Here is a 24588-nt window from a genome sequence, read left to right as displayed (position 1 = left end):
GGGAGCAGTGCCGGAGCGCCCGGATGCGTGCAGTGGGGGTGGCGGCTTTGGGCACGGGCGGTGGTCGGTGGTGTGGGAGGCGCTGAGGTGTGTGTGGGGCCAGTGGCAGGAACGAGGGGGTCCCCACCGGGCGTGGAATACAGGAGCAGGTGTTAGGGCAGGTCACTGAATGTTTGTGGGCATCAGGGACGTGGCTCCTTATGTGTGTTTGGGCAGCCAGTGGCAGTTTGGAGTGGGTTTCTTGCTCTGAGTGGAGAGGAGTCTAGTGGGCAATGCAGAGTTTTATGTAGCCTGTATGAGGTGGTGCCTCTGGGGGAGATGCCTGGGATTTGAAATGGGTGTCCGTGACAGGTTTTTGGGGAGCTCCAAAGGACTGTAGATTTTATGAACAAAAAATGAAAGCGTAGAGAGTGGCTGGTGGGTGTAGGAAGCTGAATGGTGAGCTTTGAAAGGCTTCTTGATGAGAGGTGCCACAAGCGTGGAAGATGGCTCGAATGCTGTTGGTGGGCACGAGTGGTAGATGAATGGCTAAGTATTGGGCCTGGGGAAGTTTGCTCTCTGCATGTGATTGATGGTGGTCAGAGTAGATGACTTTTGGCCAGTGGTAGGCATGGGGAGTGCCAGCTAGAGGTGTATTTTGGCCTCCATGTGAGGGTTTTAACCATAAGAAGGGGATTAAGATGAAGCTGAGTCCCTGATAGGGAGGACAGTCAATCCTTGATGAGGTCATGAAAACTTAGTGGGTCAGGTCCTGGCATACAGTAGGTGAGGAGGTCAGTAGTGGGGAGAGGGGGAGCTAGAGCTGTGATGGATGGTGTCGGGAAGCAATGGAAGAAGTATTTTGTCTGTGGACAAAAAATGTGAAAGGCAAATAGTCACTGGTGGCTCACTGGACTGATGATAGGTAGCAAATGTTTTTAGTGACAGCTGCTCCTCCTACCCCCTCCAATGGCCTAGTCATTCTAGCTAAAATCAATGCCCACTGAATTCTGTTGCTAAAAGGAGGAAAATGATTAAGTGCAAGTTGTCTTTGTTTATTTTTTAATTTTGAGATGTATTTAATACTCATGCTAATAGGTTCCAGGAACAATATATGTGCTGTTTCAGTAACTCATTTAGAAATAATCTTTATATTATTTTGCATATGGTGAAGGGCAATGCCAAGCTAAAATGCTGGTTAAATGTTAAGATTTGGCAAAGCAGTGGCCCAGCTTAATCTTAAAAAACATAGTAGCCTTATTATTTTCAGTAGAACTGCTCAAGTAAAGCAAATACATAAGAACTGGCAGGTTCAGTTTGTAACTCTTAGCTTAACTGTAAATATCACTATAGATTTAAATGGAACAATATAAATCTTACTTGTATGGTCTGCATTTTATTACTGCTGGGTTTCATTTAGATTAGAGGTAGAGATCTGCAGATTGATTTGGCACAGCATCAGGGAATATGGGAGAAGAATGCTGCTTACGTCTCATGAAGATCTGATTGGTTTTGTTTTCCATCACTAGCTGCTATATTTGTTTTGGAAGCCCTTTAAGGAGATATTTGTTGTTTTGCTAAATAATATTTTAGGGAACTGCAAGAAATACAGTTCAGACTAAGAAAAAACTTTTACTGCTGAGGGTCTTCGAATACTGGGATAGGTTACCCAGAGACAATACCGAGTTCCTATCTCCAGAGAGTCTCAAAAGCTGACAGGACAAGGCCCTTGGCAACCTGCGCTGGCTGACTCTGCTTTATTCGGGACCACTGAGCAGGTGATATCCAGACATCCCTTCCAGCCTCAACTATTCTCTGATTCTGTAACTAGTAGTCTAGAGCTTTTCAGATTGCATTAACTTGTGCATAACTACCCTTCAAACATGTCTGTGTCTCTCTTGATACACAGGATAACTCTTCAAATGGGTCTTTGCAAACCTTGGCTTGGAATCACTGTTCAGTTCCATAGGATTTGTAAGATCTCTAGATAAGTTCTTACAGGGCTCATCTTCAAGGTGTTGCTGCCCTTGGTTTTAACTGAGTTTGAATGTTGATATAATAAGAACAATTTGGTTGATATGAAGTGAACTGGTGCCATGTATACACAGTCTCAGTTACTTGTTAAAGTCTAACCCCAATCATTTTTGTTAATACAGAGACAGATCAGAAAAGCAGAGACTGAACCTGCATGAAGATTTTTTTTCCCCAAAGAGTGTGATAAGGTACATTGCTTCCATTGAACATTACAAGCAGTGGATTTTTTTCCCATCAACGCGCTGTTATTATGTTACCATGATGGATGTATGTTAGAAACCCTAAATTGAGTTGATTGTGTGTGGGTTTGTTTGCTGGTGGGTTTTTTTGTGTTTGGGTTTGGTTTGGTTTTTTTTTTTTTCTTTTAATAGTGTTCCTTAATGTTCAGGAAGAACTTTGAGAAGGTGGGATTCTATATGCTTCAGCCACCATGTCTGGGATTGGCAATAAACGGACAGCTGGAGAGCCTGGCCCATCTGCACCTCCAGAAAAGAAGGCAGGGGTTGAAGATTCAGGGACCACAGTGGAGACCATTAAGCTTGGTGGCGTTTCTTCAACGGTGTGTCTTTCTTGCACCACCCCACCCAACCTCTGGCTTTTGTTTTAAATCTGGAAACATAAACATTTCTTTGCCTTCTGTATGAGCCCAGTGATCTTGCTTGTGTGGAACATGCCCTGACTTGTGCTCCTGTGCAGGAGGAGATGGACATCCGGACCCTACAGACCAAGAACCGGAAACTAGCAGAGATGCTGGACCAGCGGCAAGCCATTGAAGATGAGCTACGGGAGCACATTGAGAAGCTGGAGCGTCGGCAGGCCACTGATGATGCGTCTCTGCTGATTATCAATCGATACTGGAATCAGGTTAGTGATACACTTTGATTTTATATACATTGTTGTCTTGTCTCTTCTTCTGTTCCCTGCACTCCTTTTATTCACATCCATTCTTTGTCTTGCTTGTCCTGTCATTCAGTTTGATGAAAATATCCGCATCATCCTTAAACGCTTTGACCTGGACCAAGGTCTTGGAGACCTTTTGTCTGAAAGAAAAGCGCTGGTTGTACCGGAGCCTGAACCAGACTCGGACAGTAATCAAGAGCGCAAAGATGAGAGGGAGCGAGGTGAGACATCTGGCTGGGGACAGTGGAAAAGATGGATTTCAGCTGTGGGCAATGTTGATGTCCTTCTTTGAAGGGTGACAGAGGCTCTCTGATTGTGAAGACTGGCGATACGTTGTCTGACAGAGCATTTTTACTTTTTGCACCTCTTTCTGTTCTCAGGTGAAGGATTGGAGCCAGCATTCTCCTTCCTAGCCACTCTAGCCAGCAGCACTAGTGAGGAGATAGAATCTCAGCTGCAAGAGCGTGTAGAATCCTCCCGCCGTGCTGTTGCCCAGATTGTGACAATGTATGACAAGCTGCAAGAGAAAGTGGATGTGCTGTCCCACAAGCTGAATAGTGGAGGTATGACCAAGGTGGCTGATACTCAAGGATCCCCATCTACCCCCAGCTTAGATGTGATTCTGCATTGTAAGCATTAAGGCTTAGACCTTCTTGTGGTCATTTATTTTCCAAAATAAGTTGGCTTAGCTTTCCAGACTGTCAATAACCAAAACCTCTAAAGACTAGTACTATATGTCAGAAGTGCATTATAACTGCCTCAAAATTTGAATGCTGAAAACTGCCCAGTGTGTTGGGCTAAGGAAAGGCTTGTTTCTGCCTGTAGTGAGTTTGTGTACCTGAAAAGTTACAGATTACAGTTGAACCTTGTCACCCAGTTGTCCTCAGGCACTGGGTAAAATGCTTCATGCTTACAAGCGAGGAAGTGAAATCAGTATTGTAAACTGATATATTGGACTCCTTTTCACTTGCAGCGTAGTAAAAGGTGTAGGAATAATAAGCTTCTCGGTTTCCTCCGAGTTTTGAGCAAAATGGTAACCATCCAATGTCTAGTATTATACTGGTATGCCTAGTGTAGCTGTCAGTTTTGAACACAAAGCAGAGTTCTGTAGATGAAAGCTGAACCACTAGCGTCTGAAAATTAATGTAGTAGATTCAATTTACACTCAGACGACTGAAAAACTTCATTAGCTTAAGGTTAGAATTTTAATCTTTTGAATGAAAATTTAGGTGGCATATCAACTCATCCTTGGTTTGCCTTCTTTCCATAGTGTTTTATATGCTCTGGTCAAGGAGTTCTGGCAGGTCTAGCATTGGTGTAGGGAAGCGTTACTATCCTTGGTTGGCAATCTTAAACTCCATACTAGCATTGGCATTAGTGCAATGTGAGCCTGTACTCAGTTGCTGTAATTGTCATCTGGTATATTAGCTTAAGCCACCTGTTGTAGCAGGTTTACACATGAATTTGACCTGCATTAGGGTGTCACTGGATTACAAGGCCATATTCTGTGTTGCTGATACTGAATGATCTCTGACATTAGGGGACAGTAACTTTGACAATTGGGAATGTGTAGTATGTTAAAATGCAGAGCCTTTTGCTTAGTGAATGCAAGTCAAAGCTCTGTGTGGCTGGAGGTTAGACCCTCAGGAACCACCTGCTGGAGAGATGTAGTAAGTAGAAGTTAAAACCAGAATTTCTTTTTCTGTTTTCTTTTTTTCTCTTTGCTGTTTAAAAATTAAAAAGAGTCTTCCTTGATTTCTGTTCATCTCCTTTTTTTTTTATGCACCTTTCAGATATTTCATTGATGGAAGAAGCAGTGCTGGAGCTTAATACCTACCTCTCACATGAAAACGGACGACTGCAGGAACTGGCTGATGTTCTTCAGGAGAAGCACCGAATCATGTCTCAGGAGGTATAAAAAGGAGAGAGAAAGAACTCTGCTTTGGGGTCCTTCTTAGAATAATTTGTGGTTACCATAGTTTAGAAAGCAAGTTATTACCTTGGAGAGGGACAGGAGCAACAAGATTTGAAAGTTGCCTTCTGAACAAAGGTTATGGAAAGGGTTGTTGTTCTGGAGAACTGTACAGAGATTTTCTGTGTGGTTCAGGTTGCTTTGCTTGTTACATCACTGAGTGAAAGAGTATAACCAGACCAATGAGTTGTATGGATTGAATTTTAAAACAGAGCCGAGGAAGTAGTAAGGTGATGCTAAGGTGATTGTGTGACATCCCTGTCGCTTCAAATTCCTTGGTTTCTCGGGGTCATGTATGAAAGTGTAACAACATAAATTACAAGATGATCCCAGTCATTAAGGGATTCGCTTTATTGGTGGTATTTATTTCAGAGGTTTCAGTTCCTTTAATAACTGTGTTAACGCTGGCCTTGCTTGATGTTAGACCACTGAGCACTTCAGTAGTCTGTAGAGTAGATGAACATATGGATTGAAAAGTTTTTAACAACAACAACAAAAGTGCCGTGGAATAAGATGAGGTGGCTGCCTCTGTACTCTGCCGTGTATTACCAACTTCTTGCCCTTTTTCCATTTTCAGTTTTGTGTTACTTTCGTTACTGTGTTGGGATTCAGCCAGTCTAAAATTCAGGACAGCTCATTGAGTAGTCTGTCACCACAGCAAAAGATGGGTGGAAAGCACAGGAATCCAGGGTATGACGAAAAAGAGAAAAATGAGTATTGAGCAGTCTCAGAAAATATTGGTTCTGTGCAATATGGTGGCTGAAATACTGTTTTGATTGCAGTTCTCCAAGCTGCAAGAGAGAGTGGAGACAGCAGAATCTCGTGTGTCTGTTCTGGAGACTATGATTGATGACCTTCAGTGGGATATTGACAAGATACGCAAGAGGGAGCAGAGACTCAACCGGCACTTAGCAGATGTTCTGGAACGGGTAAGCACCAACCTCTTTGAGAACCAGAGACACGGGTGTAGTTTTGAGATGTGTGACATGATCTTACGATACTTTGCTGTGAGAAGTGAGAATCAGTAGCGTACCATCTTTGGTCCTGAGTATGCTATATGAGGGGTCTTGGCATTTAATCAGGTATTGATGAAATCTATCACCTTTTTTGCAGGTAAATTCCAAAGGCTACAAGGTATATGGAGCTGGGAGCAGCCTCTATGGGGGCACGATCACCATTAATGCCCGCAAGGTAATGTCAGGGGCTTGGTTGTGGTCAAGGGGAGGAATAAAGTCAGGGAGAGCTTGTGTGTAGGGCCATAGATTGGAACAGAATTTAGATACCTCCTTTGCCACAAATCTGGGTGACTCTGGTCAAGCCATTGTGTCTGTACAAGTTTCCTACTTATGAAACAGACCTGATGGAAGTAGACTCTGTCTCCCTTGGTAATGTTACCTGACTGTTAAGTCTGTAATTTCTGTTACTGTATAAACAGTTAATTAATTAATACCCTCAATAGATACATTAACAGTAGAATTTACAAGCAGTTTATCCCCAACAGTTTGAGGAAATGAATGCAGAGCTGGAAGAGAATAAAGAGCTTGCTGGGAATCGCCTCAATGAGTTGGAGGAACTACGCCACGATCTTCAGGAAGTAACAACACAGAATGAAAAACTCAAGGTGAGACATCTGAACCTGTTTGAGGATGAAGGTGTTCTGTGTGGTTGGTTGCTCTCTGTCTTGCTGTACTGGGTCTCCAGAAAACCTCATTACTATTCTGTGCTTGCTCTTTAGCTGCGTTATATTTTGTGCAGGGTACAACTTAGCAAGTTGGTGTGTCTTACACTTGCAGTTCAGTGCATTGGTGACACCATGTGGTCATGTTTGCAAGTTGTAGTGGTTTTCTTGTTTCCTGTTTCCATTCTGATCCATTCAGTACATTTTAATAAAGTCTAGTTAAAACTAATCTCACATCATCACCTCTTGTGATGTGAGGGCTCACATCAAGAGGTGAGCCCTCTTACACCTTCCCCCCACCCCGTGTGACTGGAATCAGAGAACTGAAAATATCAGGGGACTTGTGGAGGAGAGCTAGGCTCTTGAAAAAGTCAATGAACTTAAATCTTTCCCAGTGTGGCAGAATGGACAGATAGGAAACAGTGTATGAGTTTCTCAGGTCTTAAAGGTGGTAACACAAAAAGCTGTGACTCCATAGTAGATACGTATATAATACAGAGAATAATCTAAATTTTATTTTAGTGATAAATAGATCTGTTAGCCTGTTATAAGAAATGTCTGAGCTGATAACCTGAGTTTCAGATATGACATTTCAGAAACTGTCTTGAGGCACCTTTAAATTCTCTTTATCCATATGAGTTTGTTTTGAGAGAAACATCATTTGGCTTACAAGTTTCTTTTTCTTTTAATTAGTGTTAAGCTGTATCTGTGTATATACATGTCTGCTGGTCACAATAATTTGCTAACAATTTTTTGTAGGAAAATTTACACTTTGTATTTCTGTTTTCTCTCATTTCTCTTTCGGTCATTATTTCTCTTACTGGTAGAAAGCTAACATAATGCCTACTTGCAGTTGTATTTTCTCTAGTTTTCTATCATACTTTTCTGTGTGTCCATCTTTACTGATTTTAGGTGATCGTGGTTTTACAGTAAATTCATTGAAAAGGAATATCATATTTTCCAAGCTCATATCTTTGAGAGAAACTGTTGCTGCAGAACCTGAGAATCAAAACCTCTTGTCATGTGACTATGCAAGAGAAACAGCCTAGTGCTTCTCCTACCTTGCAAAATAGATACCAAAGACAAGGAGATAGGTTTTTCTTTCTGTGGCATTTTCTTGTGTCCTGATTAGGTTGAGCTGCGACGAGCAGTGGAAGAGGCTGTGAAGGAGACCCCAGAATATCGCTGCATGCAGTCCCAATTTTCTGTTTTGTATAATGAGAGTCTCCAGCTGAAGGCACATCTTGATGAGGCCCGCACTTTGCTTCATGGCACCCGCACCACACACCAGCGCCAGGTGGAACTAATCGAGGTAGCACCTCTGCTCCATCAGACTAGGGAACGTTGTCATCCTGTTGACCATCACTGCTGGGTCTGGGTGGCTGTGGGAATGCTCAGGGAATTTATGTTTTTGGCAATAATTCATCTGTTCTGGTACTTCATGTTGATGAGGTGAGAGATACTCCAGGGTCACAGCACCAAGTTCTGTCCCCTTCTTACTCCTCAGAGGGACGAGGTCAGCCTTCACAAGAAACTACGCACAGAAGTGATTCAGCTAGAGGACACCCTGGCACAAGTCCGCAAAGAATATGAGATGTTGAGGATAGAGTTTGAACAGACACTTGCTGCCAATGAACAAGCAGGTATGGAGTTTTTCTGCTGTGCTTAAATACAAACAACCCCCTCCTCCCGCCGTTGCCCATTAGAGCACTGCTTTGATTCTTTGTTATTGTTAAATACTTGTTCTGGGAGGTCTCTCTCAAAAACCAAACTTCTTCACGTGCTTTGTGGGAGGTCAGTTCCATGTTATCTAACTTCCTTTTAGATGCTGCAAAATACATAAATTTTGCTAATAATTTGGTTTATGACAGAGTATTTTGCATTATTAAAAATTACTTTGAGGAAGGATTCATTTACAAGTCTGGAAGGACAACCTGGATAGGAAAACAGTAATTTTCAAATTTCATCAGAGGAAATAAATTCTTTCTAAAGTAGAATTTAAATCATAAAGATTTTTTTGTAGCATGACACATTTACCTTAGGAATGTGGGGAAAAAAGTAATGTTGAAAGGAAGTTAGGACTGGGAATTTGCAAGGACTTACGGTTGCATGTAAAACTGCTATGACTACTTTTCTGCAAATAAGTTGTATTGCTCTGTTGTGTGGCAGAATGATAAGAGTTTTATTTTGGTTCTTAGAGAACAAGTCAAGTGGCAGCGACAATCTCCATGAAAGTCTTTGCAGAAGGTCAGCAAAAGTGTGGTTTGTTACAGTTCTGTTTCTGTTTTTGTAGGCCCAATTAATCGAGAGATGCGTCATCTCATCAGCAGCCTCCAAAATCACAACCACCAGCTGAAGGGAGAGGTGTTAAGATACAAGCGCAAACTGAGAGAGGCCCAATCTGACTTGAGCAAGGTATCAGAGCAGGAAATACCAGAAGAGAGCCAAAAGTGCTTAGGAGAAGAGGGAATGCTGTCACCCTTGCCTGCAATATCAGCTTTTCTGATATGGCATGCAGGATGCAATGTAGTTCTTGATGGAGCTCTACGCTTTACTGCTTCCACTTACCAAATGAATGGTCTTCCTTTGTAGCTGTATAGTGAGTACTCCATGCAAAGTAGTAGCACTTATGGAGGGGGCATGCAAGCATGGATCTGGGAAGACAAGGGAAGGGGGATAAGGTAGATTTCTGGCTAAGAACGTAATGGTTTGTTTTGTTCTGTGTCTTCTTTCTTACTGTTCCACAACAGATCCGTTCTCGCAGTGGTAGTGCTCTCTTACAGTCCCAGTCCAGCACTGAAGACACAAAGGAGGAACCTCAAGAGGTCAAGCAGGAGCCTGATGATTCTTCTGCCCAAGTGTCTGTCCCCAAGACTGCTTCTGAAGATGTTAATGAAATGAAGGCCAGGCGAGATGAAGAGGAAAGGGAGCGAGAGAGACGGGAGAGAGAGAGGGAACGAGAGAAGGAAAAAGAGAAAGAGAGAGAGCGAGAGAAAGAGAAAGAAAAGGAAAAAGAACGAGAGCGGGAAAAGCAGAAGCAGAAGGAATCTGAGAAGGAGAGAGAGTCCAAAGAGAAGGAAAAAGGAAAACATGAAGATGGAAGAAAGAAGGAGGCTGAAGTGATCAAGCAGCTGAAGGCTGAGCTCAAGTAAGAGTTGTCCCTGCCTTTTCTGCTTGAGTAGTGCCCAAACTGGGCTGTTTGTGTAAGGTGACTTGTAGCTCACTCTTACGAGATTAGCTTCACTGAAGTGAGAGGTTTCTGGCACCTTTATCTGATTGTGATTTGGACAATGTAGTAACATTTCTCCCATGACAACCTAAAGCATGAATTACCAAACCAGTTACTTCATAGTGTGGGTCAAATAATCTTTATTTGTTGTCGGAACAATTGAGTAAAGCTTTACAGTGGCAGCTTTATTAATGAGGGCACAGTGGTCTTCCCTGTCTTGGATCAGAACCAAAGCAAAGATGGATAATTGTTGCTTACTGTTAGGGTACATATTTCCTTCCCACCCCACTTCTCTCGGCTTTTCAACCTATATGTGCCTGAACATGTTTCTTTTCAGCTTCTACCCCATACTCTTTGGCTATTCTACATTACCACGGTAAGATGAGCCAAGGACAACTCCATATGCATGCCATGTGGGAGATGGAGAGAGTATTGCTTTGACGCTCATGCTGGATATGTAACAGCATAACTTTCCTGCTGTGTTGTCACATTTGTCTATCTCCCTGTCTCCAGGAAGGCCCAGGAGAGCCAGAAGGAGATGAAGCTGTTGCTAGATATGTACCGCTCTGCCCCCAAAGAGCAGAGAGACAAAGTGCAGCTGATGGCAGCTGAAAAGAAGGCAAAGGCTGAGGTAAATTTAATTTCTCTTTAGTGTGTTACTTAAAACTTCTTTTCAGATACTCTGCACTTGAACTGTGGTGTTTTTGTCTTCAAAACTGGAGATTGTTTCTCTTGTTGTCTTTGTCATTTAGAAGAGAGGTTGGATTGTTCTGGAGATGACCAGGGAGATTTTGGGATACCCTCCTCAGGGAAGGGATGATGCCTTTACCCAGGCTGAGGGACATGGCTACTGCTTTCTCAGTTGCAGATCCAACCAGTAGCAAAGCTGAGCACATGTCCCAGAGATGTACATGCACAGAGGACACTGACACGCTGGTCAGACTGCCACAGACAAGGTGCTGCCTTCAACAGCACGCACGTATAGGACTCACACAAAACAAGCATACACAAGTCCCCTTTCTCCTCTTCAGCTGATAGAGGTAGAAGGTCGCTAGTGCCGGCACACACACAACACTCTCTGTGTTGACAGGCACACACACATTTGCAGATCCCTCAAGTACCAGCATGGCCCTTCTGTCTGGTACCCCTGTGATCCCAGGGCCTCCTGCTGTCTTCACATACAGGTCTCACCTGTAGCTAGTACTCCATGCATGCAGCACATGTACACATGGGTTAGAGAGTTAGATTACACAGAGATATTTAAGAAAATATTTAATAAGAAGATAGGACAGGCTGTGGTGATCATGCTCAAGGCTAAGCCAGACAAGTGTGTACCGAGTGCCCTCATTTTACATGTGACCAGCTCCTTTTATACTCTTCCCTGTGCAACCCAAATTTGTTCATCCTTGCTCTCGTCCCCTGCACATCCCTCATAAGTTTGTACTACAGCTCTATCAGTTCCCATAGCCCTCCCAGTCCAGGATCCACCCCCCGTTTACAGTCTTACCGGTTGCAAAGTCCAGGTTGATCTTCCTGGAAGTGGTGCCTGTAGTTTCTTGGTAGCCTATCAGCTATTGTGACTGGGGAGGTTTGTTTCTTGTCTTTGTCTCCGTATTTTTGTCAGATCTGTCTCTCTGTATATTTTGTTCCTGGTTTCCTCCTTTCCTGCCTCCCCCCTCCTGCTCCTGATTTCCAAATTTACAGAGTCCAAAGTCAGATAGCCTTGCTAGAATAAACATTCCTACACTCTTGACATACTCACATCAATTAGTGTGACTGCCCAGGTTTTGTTCTCATCACTGCCTCCCTTACCATTTGGCTGTCAGGTTTGTGTCTCTGTATATTTTGTTTATGGCTTCCTCCTTTTCTTATTCTTTTCATACTTAAAAAGGTCCTTGACCATGCACCCTTAGAGGAGCAGACGCTGTCTGTCCACATACCCTTATGTATGCAACTGCAAGATACTAATGTTTCTACTCTGATAAAAGAGATGCTAGGGAGTTTTCAAAGGTTCGAAATCAAGATCTTGGGCTTACACCCCATCTTAATGGTCCATCTGCCAGTAATACACTGTCCTGTCAAGATGAGATGGGTTTGCTTTTCCCATGGTTTGGAGACAGTTTCTTTAGTGTTTCAGAGAATTGTGGGGAAAACAGGCTCTTAACAATGTTCAGGCCACATTCTTGTGTTTAGTATCACTTCTGTTTTGTCCTTGCTGTAGCTGGAAGAACTGAGGCAGAGGGTGAAAGAATTGGAAGACAAGGAGAAAAAGGAGAGTAAAAAGATGGCTGATGAAGATGCCCTCCGCAAGATCCGAGCAGTGGAGGAACAAATTGAGTATTTACAGAAGAAACTAGCCATGGCTAAGCAGGTAAGAACTTTCTGACAAGTTCTGTCTTGGCTGGAGCATCTGGAAAGGAATTGCCTTCAGGTTACAGCCAGGAAGATTACCTGAGAGAAGGAATTTCTGTCTCTGAGGCAGAGATGTGAGTTTTGTCTGTGTTTACCAAAGGGCAAAAACCTAACCAGCCAAAACCCAACAACAAACAAAACCCCCCTGCTACACCAGGGTGTCACAAAGTTCAGGCAGGGGTGGTGGGGAATGTTAATTATAATCGTTTGTGGCCTATGTGAAGAGCACAGAGGAGAGATAGCTTGATCAGCCTCTAGGGGAGGAGGTTGACAATTTCTTTTTAAAAGTATTATCTGCACAGTTCATACAATTGTGTGTGGTACCATGACATACCTTCTTCCACAAAAAAAGGGCTTAATCTAATGTTGAGATAGCAGGACCACCTCAGTAAGGGAGAGGCAGCCAGTGACTTGACATATACTTTTTTAGAATTCAGATTCTTTTCCTTATAGTACAGAACTGTTCTATCTTGCCACTTACTCCTTTAATGTTGAAGTGGCCTATGTGAGTTTAAGGGTCTTGGCAGCCAGTTAGTAAGAAACTGTTGAGTTGTCCACATGTAGAATTCTTGGCCTAGCGTATATGACAGCTATTCCGCTAGCTGCCTGAAGCTGGGAGGTGGTTTCAACCTAGCTCTGGCAACGACTGTGCCACAGCTGATTTTGCCACTGTCTGTGAACGCTTGTGGAGAGGACTGTTTTTTTTTTTTTTTTTTACACCTTCTAATTCAGGACATCTCTGCTATGGTGCAGACTTCCAGGGACCACTTTTTTCTGGTTGCTGGGAAGATACTGTTCTCTGATATTGAGGCATCTTTCATCTGTGCTACGTTTGGTGTCCCTAAGTAAAATGCTCAGGGCCATTGTAGGGGGTACAGGAGACAGTTTTGCCAGAGCCTGTGATTCTTTTCCAGGAGGAGGAGGCTCTGCTGTCAGAAATGGATGTCACAGGCCAAGCCTTTGAAGACATGCAGGAACAGAACATCCGCCTGATGCAGCAGCTGCGGGAGAAGGATGATGCCAACTTCAAACTGATGTCAGAACGCATCAAGTCCAACCAGATCCATAAGTTGCTGAAAGAGGAGAAGGAGGAGCTGGCAGACCAAGTTTTGACACTGAAGACACAGGTAATGTGGAGAAGCAGAGAAGGCAACAGAAATGATGTGGGAAGGTAGAGGTGTTGTTGGTTAACTCTGGTCGGCAGCTGAGCTCCACACAGCCACTTGCTTGCTCCCCCACAGTGGCATCGGGGAGAGAATCAGAAAGGCAAAAGTGAGAAAACTGGGGAGTTGAGATAAAGACAGTTTCAATATTTAAAGGAAAGTTGTGTGCACAGGCAAAGCAAAACAAGGAATTCATTCACCACTTCTCATCAGCAGGCAGGAGTTCAGCCATCTCCAGGAAAGCACGCCTTCATCATGTGTAACGGTTAATTGGGAAGACAAACTCTGAACATCCCCTTGCTTCCTCCTTTCCACCAGCTTTTATTGCTGAATGTGATGCCATATTGTATGGAATATCCCTGTGGTCAGTTGGGGTCAGCTGTCCCAGCTGTGTCCCCTTCCAGCTTCTTGTGCACCCCCAGCCTACTTGCTAGCGGGCAGTATGAGACACAGGTAGTCTCGATGCTGTGTAAGTACTGTTCAGCAGTAGCTAAACCAGTAGTGTGTTATTGATGCTGTTTGATCCCTAATCCACAATACAGCACTATATGAGCTGCTATGAAGAGAATTAACTGTATTCCTGCCAAAATCAGTACAGGAGGGAATATTACCCTAATCAATATAGGTATGCTGCATCAGACTTCAAAGGGACCTGCTTTATGAGTATAAATGTCCTACAGGCTCATTGCTATGGAGAGCAAGGAGGGAGAAGGAAAGTGGGAAGTTATTTTCCTGTTGTAATGGTACTTTTACATATATATTCTGCCATCCTTGGAACCAAGGTGGAACTGTTCACTGCTTTGCAGCAATTCTCTAAGCCACCTTCAAAAAAATGTCTGTTGCAAGTATTTGACTGCCAAGTTTTAAAGTGTTTACTGGAGAGGTCTGGTTACAGCTCTTAGACTGCTAATGTTCAAGGAGAAAAAGGCAAGCTGAAGAGGTACTCCTTAGTAACGGGGAGGCAGGGATAGTTTTAGGATGCAGCTTCAATAGCAGCTCTGAAGACCTGCAGAGCATGTATTTTAGTCCTTCTGTACCTCCTCTTTCCCTTTCCAAGGTGGATGCCCAGCTGCAGGTTGTACGTAAGCTGGAGGAGAAGGAACACTTACTGCAAAGCAGTATTGGAACAGGCGAGAAGGAACTAGGTCTCCGAACACAGGCCCTGGAGATGAACAAACGCAAGGTGAGTGATTGCTTGATTTCCTCTTGGATTGTAAGATGGAATTGTTGTCTTGTGGGAAGCGTAGAAGGCTCTTAGCTCTCACTGGTATTACGGAGCCAGATATTCCCCGATTTTGGAGTAGTATACCAGAAGGCTGAGAGGTCCTGAAGAGCATTCTGATTAAAGAATTGTAGACTGATGTTTCCTTTGATAAGGTGGAGCAGGTCATAGGTGTTTCTGTGAAAGTAGGATTAGGGACCTGAAGTAAGACGCCTTTAAAAGGAAACCTATTATGAAAGAAGAGGCAGCAGCCAGGTGAAATTAACTGGGGTCAAAGCTTTTATAGGAAAGATGGGGTAAGTAAAAGGAAAATATGGCTGGAGAATGTTAAGACCTTAACAGATGTCTAAGATCAATAAAGTAGGTCTGTAATGAGTGAAGTAAGGCTAAGTTTCATGGTTGATGTGCCTTTGTTGTTAAATCTTTGGTAGAAATGCAGCAATGACATTAAAACAGACAGGAAAGCAGAAATATCATTGTGAAAAGGAGATGGGAATTCAGCATAATCATTTGTGCTTAATATCACAATCTGTGGAATTGAGGGAACTTGGCTAATAGATTCATTGGTACAGGGACAGTTAGAAAGTGATAGGAGAACTGGTGAAAAGAAAAAATTATTCAAAAATAAACACTTATAATTGCAGTTCTGTGTAGTTAGCTATAGAACTGCCCCTAAACAATTTAGTAGAGGAAATGCAGAAGGTGGAAGGCTGAAAGTACTTGAAAAAGACAATTGTGTGGTCATTAGTATTTTTCTAAGTGACATGCATTGCACTTTGACAGGGGTTGTCTCTACTGAAGAGGAATGCTGAAGTTAAATTATTAGAACTTGTTAATAATAAGATATTTTGCTGTTGAAGTAATGTTTAAGGAGTAATTCCAGTTATTCTATTTGGAAGTAGCAAAATTAGATTGAAAAAAATAGATCTCCAGCAGCCTGAGGAGTATTCTGTGAGCAGTCTTAGATTGCCAGGCAGTGGCAATCAGCTCTTTTTCCACGTTTGGTGCTTCTATACTGGTTTTCTTTTTCAGGCCATGGATGCAGCCCAACTTGCGGATGATCTGAAAGCACAGCTAGAGCTGGCTCAGAAGAAGTTACATGACTTCCAGGATGAGATTGTGGAAAACAGAGTAACTAGAGAGAAAGAGATGTTCAACTTCAAAAGGGCTGAGGTATATAGCTCTTGTACAATCCTTCAGTATCTGTCTGCTTTGATGTCTGTCTCCTTGTACATTGATCTTGGAGTTGGTTTCAACTACACTACTTTTTTGGGGATCCAGTTTCACTTTGATTTCAGCTTCATCAGGTCTTGGCTCTTTCAGATTTTGTCCGCTGATAACGGACATTACATGTGGCACGAGGTGACAATGTAATCTGTTGTTGAGTATGAAAATATGAGTGGAGTTACTTGGCCAGGTGCACTGTTGGCCAGGTGCTAGTTCTCTTTGATCCCTGAAGAAGCTGTGTCAGAGAATATACAACTCATTTATTTGGTCTCTTGTTTTTATGCAGGAAGACATTTCTAGGTTACGCAGGAAGCTAGAGACCACTAAGAAGCCTGACATGGTTCCCAACTGTGATGAGATATTGATGGAAGAAATCAAGGATTACAAGGTGATTAGCTGTCTCTATCAACTTACTTTGTTAACTCTGTATTCAAAAGGCTGTGTAGTCATGTTTTCAGTATTTGACATCTCTTGTCTGTACTCTGCTATTGAAGAAACCACCCTCTCCTTATGAGAAATGGAAGGACCTTCATCTTCAGTCATCTTTTACCTAGTGCATTGCATACCTAGTGCAATGCAGTGTGCCCTCACTGTAATGTTTCTGTCTTGCAGGCCCGCCTGACCTGCCCATGCTGTAACATGCGCAAAAAGGACGCTGTGCTCACAAAGTGCTTTCATGTCTTCTGTTTCGAGTGTGTGAAAACACGCTATGACACCCGGCAGCGTAAGTGCCCCAAGTGTAATGCTGCCTTTGGTGCCAACGACTTCCATAGGATCTACATTGGTTGATTCTTTCCATTGGAGTGACAGAAAGTTGCCTCTTATGCGGACCAGCCAGCCTCCCTCACTTTCTGTGATTGTCACCTTTGGGCAGTCAGTGCTTCTGTCAGCTGATCCGTAGTCTCTTATGGGAAGTGTGGCTAGGGTATGGAAAGAAACAGATTCTGGATCTTGGTTCCATTCTTGTCCCATTTCTTTTATTCTTGCCTTCAGTTTTTGTAGATGCTTTTTGTCCGAGAGTACATTTCTTATCCATCACTTTCACACTGTCAAGTTGGGAACATCTGACTGAAGTGCTGCCTTGATGGGATGGAAGCTGTCTGTGGTGCAGCAGAGATAAATAAGGCCTTTATTTGAGGAGTTAGCTTTGGATGTTAATTATTAAATCCCCTCAAGGTATGGTGGTGTTTCTGAGAGTGAATAGTTTCCCAGTTAAAGGCCCATATAATGAATAAACAGGTACATCTCTAGACTTCAGTGGAGTGACTCCTTAGACATGTATCTTCCTGAGTCACGGCAAGAATCTGTGAAGGCTGGTGCATTAGTAAACATCCTCCCTATCCCCATAAGCAAACACATATTTTAGTATCCAGAAGAGGAAAAAGGTGAGATGTTGGAGAATCTTTGAAAGCAGCATTCCATTAATGAACCCTGGTTGATGTGGACATACTTCCCTAGGTTGAGGCATTGCTGTCATTGTCCTTAGTTTCCAGAAAAGAATTTGTAGGGATTACTTTGTTGCAACTTTGCCACAAAGATTAATCTTGTAATGCACAAAATCTAATAAAAGCTGTTGTCTCAGTTATTTTTCTGGTTTTCTTGCCTCTGGTAGTATCTGCCTGTGCTCCTGTTTGTCCAGTTAATGGAAACATTTTTCACAAGCTTCAGGCTTGTAAAGTAGAGGGATGGATTGCTTCTTCCCTCTGCTTTCAAGAAATAGTTAACTAAAACAACCTTTGTCCTTTTGGCAGTATCTTCACTACCTTATTCTTGACACAACAGAAGGGCCAAGATGCTCGATTATTTTTGCAGTCATTTTTGTCATGGCCGCTGGGAATTTTGTGGAAGGACATGGCATAGGTTATAGTCTCTGTGCTCTTTGTATTGCAAGCCTGTACTTCAAGTCTGTGCCTAAAATTAAAATGCAATGTCATCTATTCACAACATTTCTTCATGGGGCATAATGTTTTTCCTGTAAAAATTTTCTTGGAAGGTAGAACTGTCAGAGGTTTGTCTCATCTGTGTCCTTTCCCTGAATCATAAAATCTGTATTGCCTTCCTGTGTTTGCTTTAGGAAATAATGTAAACATCAGTAAAGTTGAAAGCAATTAATCACAGACTGTCTTACAGTATGCATTATTATTTTTAGCGTGCTGAAAACATTCAGAAAATATGAATTAAACCTTGTAGGTGATTATGAGTCCTGAAAACTGAGAAGGAACACATGACTCTGTCTGTCTTTGTAAGGGGAAGCTGGGATGCTGAGAGTTTGTGGTGTGGCTTAAGTTGTTAAAATGTGTGTAGAAGAAATTAAAGCAGAACCCCCTCTGCTTTCAATGGAAGTTGCTCCCTGGATTATGGTTTGTGATGTCAAGTTGGAGAAAGAATGGTGTGTTAGGAGTACTAATGCTAATGGAAGATTTTGTGGTACAAATGCCCACTCATTAATACCAGGACCTGAGTCACCAATAAACACTGTCTGGATCTTCAGACAGCTTTGGTGTAACAGCAGACTTCCTTTCACAGCTGTGAACAACAATCCAAATTAATGTTTAATTCCCTTGTAGAAGTGCAAAGCCTCTTCACCCTTTCCCAGTCATTAAGTCACATCCCTGTTCTACTGAAAATCAAGCTTGAAACTTTTGTGTGTATACTGGCAGTGTTGGGTTCACTCTGGTCACAGTAGGAAACAAACACTTGAAACAGTCTGGATTTGTTTCACAGATGAATTGTGGAAGCTCCTATTTTTCTTTCTTCACCAAGAAAAATATATTTTCTTATTTTTAAATAATACTTTATTTTAAGCTTGGGAAGTCCTTGCAGTTCATTAAATTTCTCTCTGCTTATAATTTGAACATTGGGAAACAGTGAAAATTTTAGATGGTCTCTCTTGACTTGCCAAAATGAGTGGAAATAATGAAAAAATTATCCTAGAAGTATTCTGGGGTGAAAGAATGGGTGACAGCTATTCTTTATCAAAAATCTGTCTAAATTCAGTGTCAGAGTAGTTTATTGCAAAGAAAAAGCCTTATCTATAGTCTCCAGTGCATAGCCATTCTCATAGCCAGTCCTGCCCCCATTGACTAGTCTGCAGGCATTGATGTGATACTCCCCATCCCATGGAAAGCTATGGCAATCTTTTTTTTTATGTCTCTTATGGGGTCAGGCTGGAACAATAGTTGAATAGGAAACTAACATGCTAAAATGTGTCTTTGTTGGGTAACAACTGGGACCTTTTCCCAAAAGGCTTCTGGTTGGTGCTGCACTAATTTGGACTAATCCATTGTCTACGTTTGGCATAGGAGTAGCCCCTAAGGCATCCACCAGAGATAAAGATTTTTGCTTAACATTAATTATTTGGTGGTTTTTTTTTTTTTTTAGATGAAGAGTGAATTGTTGAAAGACTGGGTGTTTGGATTGGAACTTTGAACTAAAACATACTTTTTTGTTTAAGGTATCTTTAGCATTTTTGATTTAAAAAATTACTCTTTCTGGGCTTATACATGTAGAGATAAGGACATAAACTGTTGATAAACATATAAAATTGGGCAGCCTAAGTGACTTGCCCCTAGTCATCTGGCTTGTCAGGAGCTGGGAAAGAAGGGATGTCCTAGGTCTTTCAGACCTACCTGATGTGCAGGGTTCTGGATCCCACTTTCCCATTTTACGTCCTAATTACTGTTTCCTTTGTTACTGACTGTATTGAAAGAAGCCATAGTCTGGTTATCACTGCTATCAGCTTTTCATTTTTCAAAGGTTAAAGGTGCAAAAAGGTAGAATGCCTTTGTCAAACCCCAAAATACAGTTTCAGATCTGCCTGTAGCCTTTAAACCATGCCTGGTGGCAACATCAGACCTGGCAACATTCACGCAGGTGGCTGGAGACACAGGAGGGTAAAAATTAGTTTGGTGACATATCTGGGAGACCAGAGTTAATTCTGACACTGTCACAAATGTTCTTTTTCTCTGTAATATGTGATGTGTTGGGAAGTGGTGTTTAAAAATTCATGGAAATCCTGTTTAAATAACAGAGTCAGTTGGGTTGATGCAGTATTTATTCAGATGCTGAACAGCTTACCCTTCCTTTCCCTTACTCATCATCCAGGTGGGAGGGAGCTCCACTCAGTACACTGGAACCTTTGGAACCACAACTCTCATTCTCTGTCACAGTGAGCCCTGGTCCACAGGGAGGCTTTGGTGACTCCCTTTGACTTTGGTGAGAGCTTGGCATCAATAAATCACGGACCAGAGCCTCTTTATGTCATTTTGGCTGTGAGAAAGAACCTTACTGTCAACTGAAGACAGAGAATATTAAAGGAGTAGTTTCACATTGGTAGTAGTTTCACTTTACCTTTGGTGGTAAATTCTGATTTACAGTACTGCCACTCCTCCCTTCCCCTCATCCTTGCTCTGTGCCACCATGAACCCATCCCCTCACATCTGCCAGTGCAGCTGTTTGCATGGCTTCTCTCTGGGTGGGAGTGGAAGCCAAACCTGGGCTCAGAAGCAGACAGAGGTGATAGTTTGGTTTTGCCAAGTTATTTTTAAGCTGGGCAAATTGCTTTATCACAGTCACGGAGCAGCAACATCTGCATTTGTGCTGACAGAGCTGAGGGAAGGGTGTGTACTGGGATTGCCACCAAGAATTTGTCTTATGAAACCACAGCCTGTGCCAGGAGGGAAGGGATTGCCAACACAGAACTAGCACCTGGTGTAATGAGGCAACCATAAGGAGCCTTAGCATGAACGGAGACTAGACCCGTAGGTATCACAACAAAAACATACCAACAAGGAACATGCTTCCAATGAGCAGTTTAAATTTCCTTTTTTTTTTTTTTTAAATTAATGCACAGAAAGGGCTAAAAAAGTGGAACCTCACTGTACTGTCAAGTGGAGGAATCAGGAACTCTAGCTGTTTGGATGTTCCTTGTTTCTCCAGTCCTTAGAAATGGCTGATGTTTGCCAGGAGAATGAGAAACTTGTTATGAAAGGAGGAGGACTCAGGAGGGTGGCAGTGGCTGTGGGCTGCTGCAATTCTGCTCTCATGAAGAGCATATTGCCTGCTTTATTTTCTCACCTCTTTCTGGCATTACAAAAGTGTGTTACAAATTTTACAGAGGAAGAGGAAAAAGGAAGAAAAGGGGAAGGGGCCCAGGTATGCTGGCCTAGGGCTCTGCAGTCCTGTTTGTCCTCTGATACTCTTCCAGCTCCGATTTCCTGTCCATGGCGAGCTGCAGCTCCTGCTTGATGATTTCGATCTGCTTCTCCAGCTCCGTAAGCTCTTGCATCACTGAGGTTCTAGCAATATTGAGAGACTCTGCTTTCCCATTGGTTGTTAGAGAAGCTGGAGTCTCTGTCCTCAACTGTGGCAGAGGGATGTCTTGGAGCATTACCTCATTTTGCTCTTCTTGGGTGCAGACATATTTTTTCCGGTTACAGTTGCCCAGATTGGCTGTATTCCACACAGCATGCTGGCTGTTCCCTATGTGGGACCTGAACAGAGATGTGAGAGTTAATATGAAATCAGACCCTGCTCTTGTGTGTATGCAACCGTCCTCTGTGAGCCATTTTACTGGAAAAATGTGATGCTCCTGTTATGAATTACATAGAAATATTATTCCTTTATCCTTGGAATTTTTTTTTCTTGAGAAGCTCAAATCATGAACACAAATGGCCAAATTTTTGTGATTAAACCATATCAGAGACTAGAACTTGTTATGAAATTAATTTTCCCCAAAACTTTTTTTTGTTACTTGTGAAATTACTGTCCTCTCAACTCCAGCTCAGGAAAATGTGAGTCCTCCTCCAAAGCTTTCTGAAAGCTTTTCTGGTTGCAATGTCCTAAGTTCGTTACAGTGTTAGTTCTTTGTGTGTTAGTACCCTGTGGGAGCTTGGGCATTTGCTCCCGAGGAGGAGGAAAGAGGGTGCCTAGAGTTGGTGTGGAGAGATGAAGGGGAAATTGTGCCCTTTTGACCTGAAGTCTTGTTGAGTAGCTGCTTGTGCTTTGGGGGATGGACAAGATGCTGTGGTGTATCCACACCTTGCATTGTACAGACACGAGCTTCCTGACAGAATAAATAGAATTTGGAGTTTTTGTGTTGGGGGAGAAATTCCCATTTGGGAACTTTTTCAAATGCTTCAGTTTTCCTGCAGAAAAGTCTTTCCAAAATATTTTGATTCCAGAGAATCTTTCCCTCTTTCTTGGGAACTTCACTGCAGTCCTCCCAAATCGGGGCATTTCCCAGGGTTTCTTCCCAAATAAAGGAGCACCCTGTGGCCTCCGCTATTCCAAGTGGAACATAAGGAAGCATGGTTTGCCATTGCAGGAGAGGAGCTTGGCTTTCCTACCTGCTTTACCTTTTGGATAGACCTGTGTGCATTCATTTTATAAACTGAGGCTGAAACTCTGAAGTAGTTGCTCTTAAAACTGCTCCATCATAGAGGTCTTCTGTGAGTGTCCTTGGACAAAATACCCATTAGTGTGGGCTATCAGTCGGCAGGTTAGGGAAGAAGATTAACATTTCAGGATCAGAATTGCTGAAAACAGTTGGTTTCAGGAGGAGTCGGAGCTGGGATTAGATACTTTTCTCACCTGTCTGCAGAGAAGGAAGTTGGAAAGTGGAAATTTCTTTAGAGGTGGCGGCGATCAAGAATGTTTTCAAAAAGATGGCAGAGATGGGGAAGGGGAGGCTTTAGGCAGGAGAGGCAGCCCCAGCCTGGATCACACTCTGGAGGGCTCAGGGAAACCCAGCGAGGACGTATATGAAGGGTTGTTTATTTTTTTGTAGATCAGTGATTTGATCATATTTCAAAATAAAAGACAGGAAGACTCTGAAATCTTGTGCTAAACTGGATGTATGTTTTGTGATGCAATTATGTTAATCACCTGAAGAGATGAAAACAAACAAGTTCCTCTTAAGCATGTTTCAGACGACGAATAGGATTAGCCTGGGCAAGTAGAAACTGGCAAAGCATTTCCAGGGCCAAGAGCAGGCAGCCACCACGCTACGTTTCCACACAGCAGTTTAGACAAAAACGGTAATCTAGCAAAGAACGGAACTACTGACAAGGGGCTGTGGTGCCCAAAGCTGTCTCCCTGTTGTATAGCTCTGCAGACCCCAGGGGCCTGGGCAGCCAGTGTGACCAACTTGCCTTGGAGCAGAAGTACACGTCTCAGAGGTGCTGTAGCCACTTGTTTTGTAAATCGTGGAATTACAGAATGGTTTGGGTTGAGAAGGGACCTCAAAGATCATCTAGTTCCAACCCCCTGCCATGGGCAGGGACACCCTCCACTAGACCAGGTTGCCCAAAGCCCCATCCAACCTGGCCTATTTCTCAGAGTGATATCATTAAGCCATTATTTCTGATACGTTTTTCTTTCCTCTCACAAATCAAAACACAGCTTTTTGATGTGTTAGTAACTGACGTAGCTTCTGCTGGTGCTGGCAGTGGTGCTTCTGTCTGGGGGTCTGGGCAGGCAGTTTTAACAAAGGCCAGAGTCCACAGTCAACACTCAAGTTTTGACAAGTAAATTAAACCCTTCACAATTTGGCCACTGATGCCGAGCAGCTATCCTAGTTTTTAGAAAGTAACAACCTGAATAAAACAGTGGATTTTCTTCCCTGAGGAAAGTAGCAGTAGCATAATGCATATCCTTTCCACCTCTTTTCTATATCTTGGTGCTTTTAATAATTCCACAGTCCCCAGCAGGAATAAAATTCATTCGAGAGCCATGGGTTGTACCTTGCCACATCAGTATTTGTGACAAGCTGGGCACTATGTTACTAGGTGTCTTGAGTTAAATTCACCATAATTCTGTGCAAGCAGCAGCTCAGACCGTGAGAAGAGAAAGGACGGCAGGTGGGTGTGTGTGCACACACAAATGGGCTGGATGCTGTGTGGGCAGAAGTTTTTGGGCAGTAGCACATCTTCACTTTCAATGTTGAAAGAATATTTGTGGTGTTCTTTTTCTAAGCCATTCTCTGTGGGCCCTATGGCCATCTCCTTGCATTATGAAATTTTTTTGCACTGCTCAATATCTGCCAAATAATTCAGCTGGTGCTTTTTGTATCATAAAAGATACAGGGACCCCCCCCCTCCGCTGGAAGACTCTCCCTCTGGCTGAGTTAGTGCCTCAGGCTGTGGGAGTGTGAATGCTACCACCCAGCAAGGAGGGTGTAGGAGGAGGAAATGCTTTGCACCAGTCAGCTCTGGTACTGCTGTTCAAAGATCAAAAGTGATGAGTTGCTGTGTGCAAGGAGGTGCCACACCATGGGGTTTTGTGTGGCAAGAAGATGAAGGAACGAACAGAGGAAATTATCTGCATATGCTTGTGTATACTTGTTTGTATACAGGCAGTCTAGAAGCTTATAGATGTTTACCTCTTACATTTGCTGCCATTAGTGCAGGAATGACAAACTAATCACAACATACATTAACATATGTGGGTTTCAGTCATGGCAAATACCTAGCAACAGCTGGAAGATATTTTTTTTCTGTAGTCTGTGGCTCAACTTGTCTGTAGAAAAGTAATACTGCTACCTATGTCTTTAAAAAGTGCACTAATAATTTCGAGTTACTGAGCAAATGTATAGTTTTAATAAAATGCCTTGTGTTCCTGGTAGCTATAGATTAAGATTGTCTCCTCTTCAGAAGACATAGGCTATGAAAACAAGGCAAGGTTGTTACCTACTTTTTGTCTCCAACAGGAGTTGTTTGAGACAAAGGTTTCTGAAAGGACTGCATTTGCCTCTTCTCAGCTTTTATTTCTCAT

The 24588-nt window shown here is 42.8% G+C and overlaps 2 protein-coding genes across 8 annotated transcripts in view; one reads left to right on the top strand and one right to left on the bottom strand.

The window, feature by feature from the left end:
- Positions 1 to 17401, top strand: part of RNF20 (ring finger protein 20) — a 65197-nt gene extending 47796 nt beyond the window's left edge. For 5 of the 6 annotated variants that reach the window (XM_075740689.1, XM_075740687.1, XM_075740690.1 and 2 more), the window contains exons 2-20: positions 2402 to 2572; positions 2710 to 2877; positions 2987 to 3134; positions 3294 to 3476; positions 4707 to 4825; positions 5668 to 5814; positions 5999 to 6076; positions 6387 to 6506; positions 7696 to 7875; positions 8071 to 8206; positions 8857 to 8978; positions 9314 to 9711; positions 10306 to 10423; positions 12014 to 12163; positions 13119 to 13331; positions 14425 to 14550; positions 15622 to 15762; positions 16103 to 16204; positions 16429 to 17401. In XM_075740689.1, the coding sequence (XP_075596804.1) occupies positions 2444 to 2572; positions 2710 to 2877; positions 2987 to 3134; positions 3294 to 3476; positions 4707 to 4825; positions 5668 to 5814; positions 5999 to 6076; positions 6387 to 6506; positions 7696 to 7875; positions 8071 to 8206; positions 8857 to 8978; positions 9314 to 9711; positions 10306 to 10423; positions 12014 to 12163; positions 13119 to 13331; positions 14425 to 14550; positions 15622 to 15762; positions 16103 to 16204; positions 16429 to 16605 (2955 nt within the window). In that variant the 5' untranslated portion in view covers positions 2402 to 2443 and the 3' untranslated portion in view covers positions 16606 to 17401. Of the gene's footprint in view, positions 1 to 2135; positions 2202 to 2401; positions 2573 to 2709; positions 2878 to 2986; positions 3135 to 3293; positions 3477 to 4706; positions 4826 to 5667; positions 5815 to 5998; positions 6077 to 6386; positions 6507 to 7695; positions 7876 to 8070; positions 8207 to 8856; positions 8979 to 9313; positions 9712 to 10305; positions 10424 to 12013; positions 12164 to 13118; positions 13332 to 14424; positions 14551 to 15621; positions 15763 to 16102; positions 16205 to 16428 lie in introns of all 6 variants that reach the window. The other variant, XM_075740686.1, reaches the window with a different exon arrangement.
- Positions 17402 to 19852: 2451 nt separating this feature from the next.
- The window catches only part of GRIN3A (glutamate ionotropic receptor NMDA type subunit 3A), a 76307-nt gene continuing 71571 nt past the window's right edge, over positions 19853 to 24588 (bottom strand). For both annotated transcript variants that reach the window (XM_075740682.1, XM_075740683.1), the window contains one exon: positions 19853 to 21308. In XM_075740682.1, the coding sequence (XP_075596797.1) occupies positions 20981 to 21308 (328 nt within the window). In that variant the 3' untranslated portion in view covers positions 19853 to 20980. The remainder of the gene's footprint in view (positions 21309 to 24588) is intronic.

The sequence above is a fragment of the Balearica regulorum genome, chromosome Z (genome assembly GCF_011004875.1).
Source record: "Balearica regulorum gibbericeps isolate bBalReg1 chromosome Z, bBalReg1.pri, whole genome shotgun sequence".
NCBI classification, from domain to species: domain Eukaryota; kingdom Metazoa; phylum Chordata; class Aves; order Gruiformes; family Gruidae; genus Balearica; species Balearica regulorum.
The sequence above is the reverse complement of the archived record's forward strand: the minus strand, read 5'-3'. Positions and strand labels throughout refer to the sequence as shown.